Below are 14,691 nucleotides of genomic sequence, written 5' to 3' on the forward strand. Positions count from 1 at the left end.
TTCAAACGATCTTTTCTGCATTCTTCAAAAGATACTTTATGTCCTTCTCAGAACTGTTTTTACTTATGTATGAAAGGCACTGCAAGCTTTCTAACCATATGTATTTGAAATCTCTTCCTAATTTGCATGTAGACTGTTAACCATTCTTCATGAGTGAGAAAACACATCTGATTGTATATGTTACAGGCAGATATGAAAAGCAAAGCAAAAATTTCTCAGGAAACAATGAACTGCCTGGAATTCTCAGGAAAAATTTGCGAAATGTTAACCATTTAGGGACATTTGATCCCCCAGGGGCTAGTATTAAACACTGCGAAATACATCTGACCCACCGGGGCCTAGTACTAAACACGGCGAAACAGTGTAGGTAAGTCACGGTTTTGGCGTGTTAAGTACTAGCCCCTTGGGGGGTCAAATGTGCCTAAGTGCATTTCGCTATCTGCCTGAAATTTCAGGCAGTTCGCGAAATGCCTGGTTTCGCTATCTGCCTGTAACATATAGACGCCCCTCTGTCTTCCCCTAATGTCAAATGCTACTTTTCCGCTCGCAAGAGTTCTTGACCTGTCAGAGATTCTGTCAATAAATTAGAATACCTTGAACCTGCCTCTTACTTGTCGCCTCGTTATATGTTCACCATGACATGACAAACGTCATATATCAAATATACCTCGTATATAATTTTCACAACATCAAAACAGTCCCAACGAAATTCATTCGCACTGAATATAGATATGCATTAAACATGCATTTCCATCTCACTTGCAACGAAACATCAAAGAAACTCAAGAAAGAATATGCAAATATATATATATATATATATATATATATATATATATATATATATATAATACTAGCTGACCAACCCGGTGCTGCCCGGGAAAACTCTAAATGACAGTCTACGGGTAGGGGGAGGGAAAAGGGAAGGGGAAGAGGGAGGGGAGGGGAAGGGAAGAGGGAAAGGAGATGGGAGGGAGACGGGAGAGGGGGATGGGGAAGGTGGAAAGGGAGGAAAAAGAGGAGGGGATGGAAGGGGGAATGGGAGGAGGGGAAGGTTGAATGAATGGAAGGCTAAGGTAAGGGTGCGCGGGGAGCAGAGGGTAAGGGGTAAGGGGGGAGCAGAGGGTAAGGGGAAGAAACAGGGGAAGGGAAGGGGGAGGGGAAGTTACGTTCCTGTATTAGAAGAGAATAAAAGGCATCTCTAGCGAACAAAGACAATAAATAAAAATATTGTATTTCTACAATACCTGCTCAGGTGTGTCTGTGTGTGTGTGGCGGGGGGGGGGGGAGAAGGTCTGTTTACCTTGCAACAATTGACGGACCTTTCATCAATTACGTGAAATGCACTGCGCGGCAAATCGGAGGAGAGTCGTGCAAGTATCCGACTTCATCAAAACGCACGAATTCGTAGTGGCTGAACGTACTGCTCACTCGTTACTGTACGAAACCTCAGACACTCAACGAAGAAATGGAAGTGTGATCATTAGGCCTAGTAGTTGAAATCGAAATGGTGGACCTATTTTCTTTTTCCAGGATTCTCCGAACAAATTTACTTTCAAGGATGCTCTAAAAATACTCCTCTTTCCAGGATATTCTGGAAAAACTTCTTTCTAAGGCACTCCGAAAAAACTGTTTCCCAAAATACACTAAAAATTCTTCTTTTTCCGGAATACTCTGAACAAACTTCTCTTTCCAGGATATTCTGGAATCAGCGACATCGATGACAAGAAGTTCACTTCCCTGAGCTATGGAAATGGCCCTGGCTTCAGACTTGCTTCAGACGGCCGGTATGAGCCCACCGAGGAAGGCATACTTAAGGTTTAATTTTATGTTATGTCGTTGATTTAATCTATTAGGTTTTTTGTTGATTTATCTTTGTTTGCTTGCTTTTTGTTAGGATTTGGTTCTGTGTTCACGCTTTCACCTTTGGACATTCAATACTATGAGTTCTTTATCTTGTATTCTTTTTACACGTGAACGTGTGAATATTTCGTATAATAATAATAATAATAATAATAATAATAATAATAATAATAATAATAATAATAAGAGACAAAGACAGACAAGGATGTCAAAAGCAAAGTTTGGTTTATGGAAGGAAGGAGTGTGTTAATGTCCTTATCTTACGAAATGACTGTCTGACAAAAAGGACATAAAACATGTAAATTCACTTAAATAATTCAGGAACGACAAAGGGAACAGAGAATTCCACTTCCTCAGAGTAAATAGTAAGAGGGAATGCTTAAACTAGTTTATCCTGAAGGATGTAAGATTTTGGGTAAAGACCCCACAGCTTCATCTACACAAGAGGTAATTATATCAATCTACACAAGAGGTACTTATATCACCCATTTCATGTTTCACAAGCGCTTGGACAACAGACAGAGAGAGAGAGAGAGAGAGAGAGAGAGAGAGAGAGAGACTAACTCCTCCACTCATTCTTGCAGAGGACTCCCGAATTCCAGTACACTTCAGGGATCCCAAGGGACTCTTCTGCACATGATGGCACCGATGTAGGAATCTGGGTTCACGGGCCATTTGCCCATCTACTCACAGGTGTCTACGAGATCTACACCCCTCACGCCCTGGCCTATGCCGCTTGCGTCGGCAACGGTGGCAAATTCTGCGTCAAGAAATGAGTTTCTGAAGGTTTTTAAAGTAGTTTGAGAACTCCCCTTCGCCATTTCTGTTTCCTCCGTAGGCTAAGATGCAATGATGATCGTTTAATCACATGAAGTCGTTTGTAGGTTTTTTAATGCGTAATATTAAGGAATTTCTGGATTCTAGCTTAAGAGTTACAGAGTGTTTTCTTAATCTGTTGAAATCTGAAGTTTATTCGTTCTTTTTTTTATGAAATGTGGAGTTTCTACACCGTATTGCACGCGCTTTGTAACTATATAAATTCAGAGATTATTATTCTTAGTATAAAGCATAAATGCTATACTTAAATCTTTTAAGAAAACGACCTTCAACGTTTCTGTAAAACACACGACGAGAATGATTTTCGACTGAGAAATTTGATTCTAAACTCGAACCTACTCAGAAGATCGTTAGTTAAGGCATTTCATAAGAAAACAAATATATCAGATTTTCACTAAATCTCCTTATCTTGTTTCAGTCATACATTTTGCAGGACGTTCTACAGTAGACATAAGATTACATGCTGTGCAGCGAGCTTTCACATCATATGATCAACGATGTTTGAATGTATCAGGATGCAAGACTCTGAATGTATCAGGATACAAGACTAAACTTGACATCTTACACGCTAAGCAATTTCCAGTCGTAAGCCCTAAGATAAGAGATCATCTATGAATTGAATTCCTTCGCGGGTTTATCTGTCCATTATGATTACCTTTTGTCATACTTTCATAGTTAATATTCCCTAATGTGAAACAGTTACTGAAATTGGGAGCCACGAGAATATTGTTGAAATTCTTTATAACACCAGCATTACATAACAGTAGGTTTTTTAATTGTACTACGTTGTTTTCGGCACATATTAAAAAGGAGTTGATTAACCAAGTACCAATATTTGATTTTCCAGTTATTGGTATTTTGTGATATGCTGGGTTTAAATATGTTGGTGAACAGCAGAATCCCGTCCTAACACAAATGCAAGACCTCAATTTTGACATGGATAGTGGCTGCCTGGGGATAAACCCAAGAAGCTATTTCTGAGAGAGAGAAGAGGTGGGAAAGATGGTGGAAAACACAGCACAGTAGATGAATAGAAGAGCTGATGAAAGAAGTTATGAAACCAAAGAATGTTGAAAGAAGTAAATTCTCGACCGCGTGACGGCACTGTTGAGTACAACCATCTATGGCGTTAAACTAGCAAAAAGAGGAAAGATTGGTGGATCTTGGGACCAGAGGTCTACACTAGGTTCTTGTTCCGCTTCTACAACAACTAAATTAGCTCCCACGGATCACGTTTGTGGAATGGAATGGAATGGAATGGAACGTAGAATTTAGGCCAAAGGCCAAGCACTGGGACCTATGATGAGGTCATTCAGCGCTAAAACGGACATTGAGAGTAGAAAGGCTTGACAGGTGTAACAGGGGGGAAACCTCGCAGTTGCACTATGAATTAACTGTCAAGAGAGGGTGGAAAGTAAGATGGAAGGAGAATATGAAAGGAGGTGCAGTAAAGGAACTAAAGGGGTTGCAGTTAGGGGCCGAAGGCACTGCAAAGAACATTAAGTCATGCCTACAGTGCACCGCACGAGGTGCACTAACGGCACTACCTCCCTTCGGGGTGGGGGTCACGTTTGTGCAATGCTTCGTGCTGGCATAAAGCCAGCCTAATCTAAACCAACGAAGGAAGAGGAAAAGAGCTAAATGGACAGGCTCATAAATACAATTAAATGCGCAGAAATAAATTCTTGGTAATTAAGATAAAGTAACAAATGAAAACCAGCTCTCAGATAACTTAATTTTTCAAAGCGTTATTCTATGACTATTTCACGAAGGTTTGCGTTCGTGTTTTTTATTCTTCGCAATGAACAAAAATCAGAAAGTTCAGGTAACTTTCTTACTGCACTACTTATCGTCTCAAAGCAAAACCGCATTTGCAAAAAAAACCTTCAATTCACATGGCGCAGAAATGCGAAAGCCTTACAGCTGTCAAAAAAGTGTTTATTTTAATTTTTTTCACAGAAACATTGTCACGTTGCTTTGCTCTCAAGGAACTTCATTTCACGAAAGGTTTTTTGCGAAGCAGAAACATACAATCCCCAGAGTTATAAAAAACTATTCCACACGTGTTTTCTGCCACAGACAAGGGAAAAACAAGAACTCTGAAATATCTTTTGTTTCACAAGTTTTTTTTTTTTTTTAAAGGCACGAAATTAAAAGAAGGACGCTCTAAAATCTCTTTATTTCGCCAAATGTAATTTGTTGACGCAGGTGCGAAAAGTCAAACGGGTGCAAAATTCTTTTATTCTGTAATGAGTTTTTTTTTTTTACAGAAACGATGAAACCAAAAAGCTGTATCTAGAGAAAGCTTCATGTCACTAAGGTAATTTTCTGACGAAGTCATGAAAAAAAACGTTCTAAACAAAGCTTTATTTTCAGAAATAACTTATGATGATTTTTTTTCCTACGCAAAAAAAGCCAGGTTAAAAGAACTTTACTTCATAAAAGGGCATAATTAAAAAAAAATAATAATTTCACGAACGCTTATTTGTCTTTCTCGTCGTCGTCGTCGTCGCAGAAAGTACGCCCGTGACCGACGCAAGCGGCGTAGGCCAGGGCGTGGGGGATGTAGTTTTGCTCGTAGACGCCCGTGAAGAGGTGCGCAAAAGGACCGTGGGCCCAGATTCCTACGTCAGTGCCATCATGCGTGGAGGAGTCCTTGGGGATTCCGGAGGGGTAGGAGAAATACTTGTCGTCTACAAAAGGAGAAGAGTAGTTTTTTTCTATCTTAGAGATTGGTAAATGGCAGGGAAAGAGCACTGGGTGTTTTTTCCATCTAGAAAGAATGGGTGTTTTATATTCTCCCTAAAGAGAGACATACAAACTTATTAAGCGGAAGAAACGTGTTTTTTTCTATTGACAGATATTTATATGGTTTAACAAGCATGGAATAAAGTAGTGTTTTCTAAAGAAGATATTTATAAAGGGCTTCTGGAAAGGATGGACTTATAGTAGTCTTCAACGAGAAATAGGCAGAAATTTCTACTCAGGGGCAGAGATTCACAAGTGTCTCTTGAAAGGAATAAAGTAGTAGTCAAATTGAAAGCAGGAATTTATAAATTTCTTCTTAGAAGGTGAATAAACGTAATATCTTTCTTATGGGAGACTCAAAAATGGAATAGTACTGGTGTAAACAAACAAACAACCACACGCAGAATCAAAAACATTCGAGTCAATCCAATTAACATTTCATGACACACACACACAATATATATGTATAAATATACACATATATATAAATATATATACAATAATATATATATATATATATATATATTATATAAATATATATATATACAATATATATATATATATATATATATATATATATATATATATATATATATATATATATATATATATATATATTTATATAAATATATTAATTATATCACACCAACACTGCTCACTAATTTTACAACCTATATATACATTTTTGCTTTATTTCATTTGCAAATCTCAAGCAAAAAGGAACAGGAGAGGTTGGAAAATAAAATGGAGTTTACCCCAAAAGAAGCTTTAGAAGATTGTCAGTCTTTTCTTGTTAATCTTTAAGCATGTAATTCTTCGTACTAAATTATTACGTTTACACACACACACACACACACACACACACACATACACACATACATATATATATATATATATATATATATATATATATATATATATATATATATATTATATAAAAATAAAAGATATATATATATGACCGGTTATTATTTTAGCCACTGAAAAATAAAAGATCGAAACCTGTCAGAACCTAAAAATGGTCTTACTTTTTTGGTAATTTGATTCAAGTCACTGACGAAGGAAATAATATCGAAACCTGTCAGACCTAAATATATATATCATTTTTCACCTGTGTATAATATATATATATGATAAACGAATCTCGTACAAAGTGATTATAAACATATGTATATGTATATATATATATATGATTCTTACTCAAGTCCTCCTCTGTAGGTTCATATCGACCATCTGGGGTTAGCTGGAATCCTGGTCCACTTCCGTAGCTCAGGGTCGTGTATCTCTTGTCGTCGATGTCACTGATACCGCCGTACCCTTAAGGCCAATAATCATACTTGTGTTATATTTGTTTGTGCACATACACACACATACATATTTGCATATATATAATATATATATATATATATATATATATATATATATATATATTTTATATATATATATATATATATATATATATATATATATATATATATATATATATATATATATATATATATATATATATATATAGAGAGAGAGAGAGAGAGAGAGAGAGAGAGAGAGATACAGAGAGAGTAAAAGCTAGATATAGAGAGAGATATATAGATATATATATAATATATATATATATATATATATATATATATATATATATATATATATATATATATATATATATATATATATATATATATATATATATATATATATATATATATATATAATATATTTTTTTTACCGAAAATATCCTCGTGCCTCTCCGCGTAACCGTTGATGTTGAGCGTGTGACCGTGATCGGCGGTCACAAGGATGATGGTTTTCTTTGGGTCCGTCAGGGAAAGGGCCATGCTGACGGCTTCTTCGAAGTCCAGGGCCTCGTACAGGGACTGACGAACCTCATTCCGGTGGTGCATGAGGTCAATGCTTCCTCCTGGAAATGTTTGAGGGAAGCTGAGTGGACCTCGTGTGAGGCTTTTTCGTGTTTCGTACAAGTCATTTCGTTCATTTTAATTTCTGTAAAAGAAAGCTATTGAGATGGCTATTTGTCAGTCCGTCTGCACTTTTTCTGTCCTCCCTCAGATCTTAAAAACTGCTGATGCTAGAGGGCTGCAAATTGGTATGTTGATCATCAACCCTCCAATCATCAAACTTACCAGATTGCAGCCCTTTAGCCTCACTAGTTTTTATTTTATTTAAGGTTAAAGTTAGCCATGATCGTGTTAGCCGTGGCTGAATGTTTCATGGGCTGCGGCTCATACAGCATTATACTTAGTACAGAAAACTCGATTGCGCCAAAGAAACATCGGGGCATTTTTTCCTTGTTTTATTCTTTACAGTCTTGTTTGTGTCGAGGCAGTGGTTGGTCACTCGTTGGTCTTGCTAAGACTCGTAAGTTCGTTCGTTCATCTGGCAAGCTCGTTGCCTTCTGATAGATATTAGTGATCAGGTTTTTCTTAATATCGTTAAGAGCAGAATTCACAAGGTTTCTTTTGCCCCTAATGATTCATTACTGGTATAACTCCAAACAGGTTTTGAGCGCCTGCGAAGCTCTCCATACCCGACTGATAAAATATATTTGGTCATATAAAATATTACAATGATTAACTATAAAACTTGATAAAAAGCTGACCACAGCTTAGAGTTAATGATCCTGCTCTGAAAATAACCTTCGTTTTTGTCAAAAAATCCTTTGGTAATTTTTTAACAAAACGAGGAAAGACCCTTTGTCAAAGTGGCTAATTCTTTTTATTTACTTTTCTGATATCATCCACATAATGAGATCAGGACTGCCAGCCAGTCTCTGAATCAGCGCTTCCTGTTGAATAAAATGCCTATCTATATTCTCTGACAGGTTTCCTATACCTTATTATTAAGTTTTCGGATATTCTTTTTATGAGTATACATACAGGGCGTAAATCATGGTCATTTTGTTTTTATAATGGATTCTACAAAGTAATGGCAACTCTCGCTCACTTTCTACTAAGCGCACACATTTACCATAAGTTATTATTACTTGTATTATAATGCCATTCACTCTTTTACAGTACTCGTCACCTTTACGTAAATTTTCCTCCTTTCCCTGAGGCCTCCCACAATTTCTCTTGGATACCAGAACATTACAAATTCATCATGTTTTCTAAACTGGACTATCTTGGAACTGTCTACTTACTTACCTTCAACTAAGAGGAAATATCCATTTGGATCTTTGGAGAGCATTTCGATGGCAAACTTAGTCATCTCCGGCAATGTCGGATCCATGGACACGTTTCTCGTGAGGACGGTGTCCATGTGAGAGTGGTCAAACAGGCCTAAAATGAAGGAAGTAAAGTAATGATAATTTTTTTTCTGCCAAGTTTTCATAACTATACCGACACATACGACAGGGTTACGGTTTTTTAGCAGGACAAACTTCCCGAAAAAATAGCCATTTTAGAATAACATGTATTTAATGTTCTAAACATTAAGAATAAAGCTTTCTATCAACTAATAATTATTAGCAGATACATAACCTGACCCATAAGACAGTCTGTTTTCTGTACGTCAACGTTTATGACGTCATCAGTGTTTCAGCAGCCAATTGGGTTAAAAAGAGTGCCTTTGACCTCTTTCCTCGATCTTCAAGGGCATCAAGATCCTTGACTTCCCAAGGAGATAGTCTGAAGATATACAGCGACGAGGTTTTTTTTTTTCAGCCAATTAACTAGTACCTACCACATTCATCCCGATGGCCCCTCGGGTCTCATTGTGACCAATTGTCATCCACACCAAGCCCCCGAGGTCTAAATGGGATGAGGTTGTTAGCCTAATGGCCAATCCAACACCATCTCGAGTTCTTAAAGAATAGAAAAATACAACCGAAAGGTGATCTTATTTTGGCAACTTGACCTACCCATGACATAATCCGTGTTCTGGAGGTCAATAGCCATGAGGTCCTCTTTGTTCCAGACGTAGGCGGCAGAGACTCCCATCTTCTCCTTCTCCTCCAGCCAGGCGTTGATGAGGTTCCTGCCATCCTGTCGGTATCCTGCTGAGCCATCTTCCACGTCGGGTTCCTCTTGGGGCGTGAAGCTGCGACGACCACCTCCCAGAACGACCTGCAGTTGGTTCAAAGAAAGGTTGACATTTTTTCTTTACTGAAGTCACGGATGAGTTGGAAAAAGAAAAGTGTGCTTATGTAGGGTAAGAGCATAAACACAATGCAAAGGAAGTTTATAACTGTCAAAGGGAAACTATTAAGAAGAAAAAGGAGAAGAAGACGAAGAGGAAGAAGAAGACCAAGACCGTTAATTACACAGATTTTCCTGAAGATGACCAAGTTAACATGTCTAGAGAAAAACAAAACAAACCGAGGGAAATGTATAAAGATAGGGGCAACAAAAGAATAAACAGAAAAAAAAACAAGGACAAAAAGGTGAAGCGGATAAGCCGTCAATTAAATTCCGAACATTATCAACCAAAATAATTCTCAGTATCCTACCTTCAGATGTCTTCCAGGTTTTCCGTACACCAGCTGTTCAGCGATGTCGTCACAGGTATTTGGGTCTACGTAATCGTCTAAAATCTAGGAGAAAGACAGGTGGAAGAAGTCAAAAGCAGCAGAATACAATTAAAGCTATAATAAAATGGACATAGTTTTTTTAAAGTGCATGTTTACTTACGAGCATGTTTAATATTTTGTTTGCTTGATATAACTGTATTCGCAGTCAGATTACATGCTGCTCTTGTTAGCCTTTGCTAATGAAATGCATGGATCATCTATGCCAGCAACAACAACAACAAAAACAACAACAGTATAACATCTGTCACTAATTATGAGTGCATAAATTTGCTCATTTTCAAAAGCTGAACTTATCTCACTTTTTCCAGATATAAGAAGTGAGGAAATTCTCTAATTCTCTTGGGGATGGCTCTCTATCTTCCACTGTTCTATAGTGTGGTTATGAACCTAAAAATAACAGCAATAATAATATTTACGTGTTTGTCATCTTCCCATTTTCTATCGGCCACATGAGCGTAAAGCCCGGCGGGAGTGGCGTGGGTCACCCTCGTTGTAGTGACCAGACCTGCTGACCTCCCGGCCTCCTGTGGATTGGAGTAATTGAAAATAGTTGGGTAATGGCATTTACATGTAGCCGTATGTGCTCTTTTTTAAATATTTACGTAATATTTCTTATTTATATTACCAGGAACCACTCGGCGATGGATGAGGTGTGGGTGGACTTGTCATTCTGGCTGGAACAGTTTTCATAGGTGGCGGTGGCGTCGAGTCCAATGATGGCCTGATTAGTTTTCACTCCCGACAGGTAGGCTGTGGCACTGGCTGCGCTGTCTGTGACTATGTCTTCCGTGTTGTAGGTCTGTCAAAGCAGTTGAAAATATGTTACTATTATTGCTATTAATAATACTGCTATTGGTGATAATAACTGCAAACGAGAAACTAAATGTATTCAAGTTGTTATTATTCTTGATATGGGCACAAGACCTCCCCCTCACCTTGCTGAGGGCAGCGAAGTCGAACTGCTCCCAGGAGAGAGTCTCCCTCTCGAACTTGCCCGTCTTGCTGCCCTTCAGAATCCTGGCTGCCGTGACGGTGCTGAGGGACATGCCGTCCCCGAGGAAGAAGATGACATTCTTGGCCTGCCTCTTCAACGGCCGGATCCTCAGCTGCCTTGTTAGGGCGTCCTGCGCGTCTCGCTTCCAGTACTGCTTGTCTGGGAAAGGTAACAAAAAACCTAGGTATTGGTGCCTTAGCCTTTTTGTAAAGCTGTATATAGAAAGGCCAGTAATCAATGATGGCAGTGTAATTTTTTCAACAAAGTGCAGAGTTACTGATGATGCACCGTGCCAGTATTAGAATATGAAGCATAAAAATCATATAGATCAAACGTATTATATTAAGAATGAAATAACAATTAGCGATTTCTAGCTTGTAAAACACACAAACACATAAACTATCCATGAAACATTTCGAACGGATTATTAATTCAAGCTAGACTGTGTTGTTCAGGGACAAGGTGATTTCCACAAGGTTTTCATGGAAATATACTAAAATAGCAAGGCATTTAATATATAAATAATATTTCTCATAGGCCCATATGGTGCGCATGTTTTATCAACAAGAATGATATAACTTCAGTACAACTGTAATTCTCAGTACCGAAAGGAAAACGACGTTGTTTGTGTTATACTAATAGAAAATGTCCTATTTTCTTTACACTTACGTGCAAAAGTACGCACGTTCGACCTTATATACTAACGTATGTACATCCCCATACTCTAGCATATTTTTTACAGATCCTTCAAAAGTAACACAGAAATGATGAAAAGTGTATGGGCGAATGTATTGTATACAGATTTCCAAATATTCTTGAACGTAGCCTAAGTTAATGAGAATAGCACAAGAACACAAGAATACGTTCCTTTGTAACATCTACATATGCCATCCTCCCGCCTTCTTCTCTCTCTCTCTCTCCAGGACTGACCTTCTCCCCTCATAACAATGGAAGGACGAGACCTGGGATGATAGTCATCTGGAAAATTGAAAGGTATGTCGAATATAGATACATGCAAAACGAATATTAGCAATTTATTTATCCAAATTCTCAATAAATTACCTTTACGTTTTATTAACTGTGAAAATGTTTACAGAATGTCAGCAGGAGAATAAATAAGCATTTCGTCTTTTATTTTCACTGAGAGGATTTAATAATAATAATAATAATAATAATAATAATAATAATAATAATAATAATAATAATAACAACCATAATAATAATAATACATTTTGTTGTTCTTCAATGAGAATCGGCGTGTTCTCTCATCTGACTGTTTTATATATAAAGCTTCCTTTTAAATCGATAACATTAAAGATTAAAATATTATTATGATCTCTACATTTGCTGTGAGAGGAAAACACTGTACTGTAAGTCACTTATTAATTATTTCTCAGTGATTCTTTTATGAAGACTTTGTTTTACCTTCATGGTATCTTGACGGCGCCCTCGCTTCCCCCTGAAGGCCTAGGGTCAACAATGTGCCGACAAGGCAGATTACGAGCTGCATTTTGTCCTCAAGCAATGAGTCACCCTGTTTAGAAACAACCTGGTGGGAAGATAATCCAAACGATTTTGTTTCTAAACACAAATTAAAAATGTATACTTGATATCCGTGTGAGCTTGAATGTACGCGAATAAATGTATGATATTTTAAAGCGATTACTCATATTAATACACAGTATATATATATATATATATATATATATATATATATATATATATATATATATATATATATATATATACATATATACACATATAATAATATATATATATATATGCCAGTAATACTTTTAACATTTACTTACTCTGCCCCTACTGTGGAAGGTAGCTGAACCTTCCAATATATAAGTCCCGTGCAAGATAAAAACCAAATTACTCGAAAAGTTGCCTTAAAGCTTAAGCACTGTAAAATGAATCTTTCTGTCACTGTCCACAATGAACTATTAACACGAACGAAAAATCCTGCATTTTCATCCGTTCTTTTGGAATAAGTACAGAGAAATTATTAAGAACGACAACAGATTGCGATTTAACATTTTTTCTTATATCTATGCTTTTTTCGTATTTGCTTGCTTTAAAATGAAAATATAACACGATAAACGTAACTGATAAGGGGCAGGACGCCCTAAGAATCTGGAGAGGTAAAGAGGGGAAAGGGGCTGGTGCTCGGGGGAAACCAACGACTTTTCAGAAGGGATGATCTGCTCACTCTCTCACGGACTCCAGTAATAAAATTTGGGAGAGTGCAATATAACCTCTTTTCCCAAAACACCCATGAAGTTTAAAAAATGTGACGACGCAGGCAAATGCACGTTTTGTTGTTGCGCAACTTACCGCAACAGTGTCGTAACACACAGCAACAACACCATGAAGATGGTAAGAACAGAAAACATCATAGAAGTATAAAGATTTCGAAAGCATTATTAAAAGGATTGTAAGAGGAAAATCTACATTTATTATTAAAATAATGCTTTCAGAGATCAAAATATTACGTAGTTTCATAATAAACCTTCACGTCTATGTGGCGACGTCTGGGATTTTTTGCAAATGTTTTGGCATTATTTCATTGTATTTAACTTTATTCAAAATAGAAATATGCAAATAGTCTTCTTTATTTATTCATTAAGTAATGATTAAAACAAAGGATTTTGGTAATGTAAACCATATTGTTTTCATACTCTTAAAATTAATAATGAATAAAACGTTCAAGTCACAAACGTGTATCCAAATCTATGAACACCAAGAATATGTCTGTGTAATATTTTTTAAATATACTGTATATAAATAATTACATGCATATATTTTCATGATGTTGCCTTGTACTATGTATATCATCCCAGTTTTGATATATTTACTTTTCTATTTCTCATGTATTATGTGTAATGATAATGATTGTTGAAATATCATATGTAGTGTAGTATCAGATCTCAAAAGAGTTAGTGATTTAGATAACCTAACAGCGCAATTTAGAATTAATAATATCTTTCTTGATAATAGCGTAGTAGCGGAAGAGAGAGATTCGAGTTTTAGACCAGATGTGCCATCTGTCACCAGTTAAGATCAAGCGATGACAGGTTGGGAATAACAATTTTTGATCCGTTCTGGAAACCAACTTAGGTTTTTTGTTTTGTTTTTAAAACATGCCAATCATAGTTACCAGTTGTTGTCTGTTTGATTGTGTAAAGATTTCCATAAAAGCTTTGTCCCATACGAGAAGAATACAAAGGTTTCGCAATGTTACAGACATTGCTTTGATCATGTATGTCCTTTTGAGAGTAGACATGTCTCAATCGATTACATCATCTTCCTTCTAGAAATTTTCTCTTGTATCTCGTTCCCAAAATGCCTTTATGACGTCATATGACTATTTCATTTCATACTGGAATCCTCAGATCTATTGATTCTAATTTGAGAGACTGTTAGAATTGGTTCCCCTCTCCCTCCCCTCTCTCTCTCTCTCTCTCTCTCTCTCTTCAAAAGAGAGCAATTTTAACACAATATATTTGTGGTCACTGGTGTTAATCTTAGCTTTTGAGATCTGACCTTAGGAAAACTTAACAAAAACTGTAACAGTGACTGATAAAAAAGTGTTTTGTGAATCTTAAGCAGCTGCAAGCGATTTTACAAAGGTTTTCACAAGCTTGTGTAAGGTAAAGTGAATTTTACTTATTATTACTATGGTATAATAAGGTGTGTTAAAAAA

At 36.8% G+C, this 14,691-nt stretch overlaps 1 protein-coding gene across 1 annotated transcript; it reads right to left on the bottom strand.

Moving 5' to 3' along the window:
* Positions 1 to 4,861: 4,861 nt before the first annotated feature.
* LOC136846545 (alkaline phosphatase-like) lies at positions 4,862 to 12,933 on the bottom strand. The gene is made up of 12 exons (XM_067117408.1): positions 12,794 to 12,933; positions 12,408 to 12,531; positions 11,913 to 11,960; positions 10,924 to 11,141; positions 10,614 to 10,787; positions 10,405 to 10,512; positions 9,908 to 9,991; positions 9,320 to 9,524; positions 8,604 to 8,738; positions 7,169 to 7,360; positions 6,646 to 6,762; positions 4,862 to 5,390 (listed from the first exon to the last, which is right to left on the bottom strand). Exons 2-12 carry the CDS (start codon positions 12,490 to 12,492, stop codon positions 5,179 to 5,181), a joined length of 1,578 nt encoding a protein of 525 aa, XP_066973509.1. The 5' UTR covers positions 12,493 to 12,531; positions 12,794 to 12,933; the 3' UTR covers positions 4,862 to 5,178.
* Positions 12,934 to 14,691: the final 1,758 nt, after the last annotated feature.

This window comes from Macrobrachium rosenbergii, chromosome 15 (assembly GCF_040412425.1).
Source record: "Macrobrachium rosenbergii isolate ZJJX-2024 chromosome 15, ASM4041242v1, whole genome shotgun sequence".
Lineage (NCBI taxonomy): Eukaryota > Metazoa > Arthropoda > Malacostraca > Decapoda > Palaemonidae > Macrobrachium > Macrobrachium rosenbergii.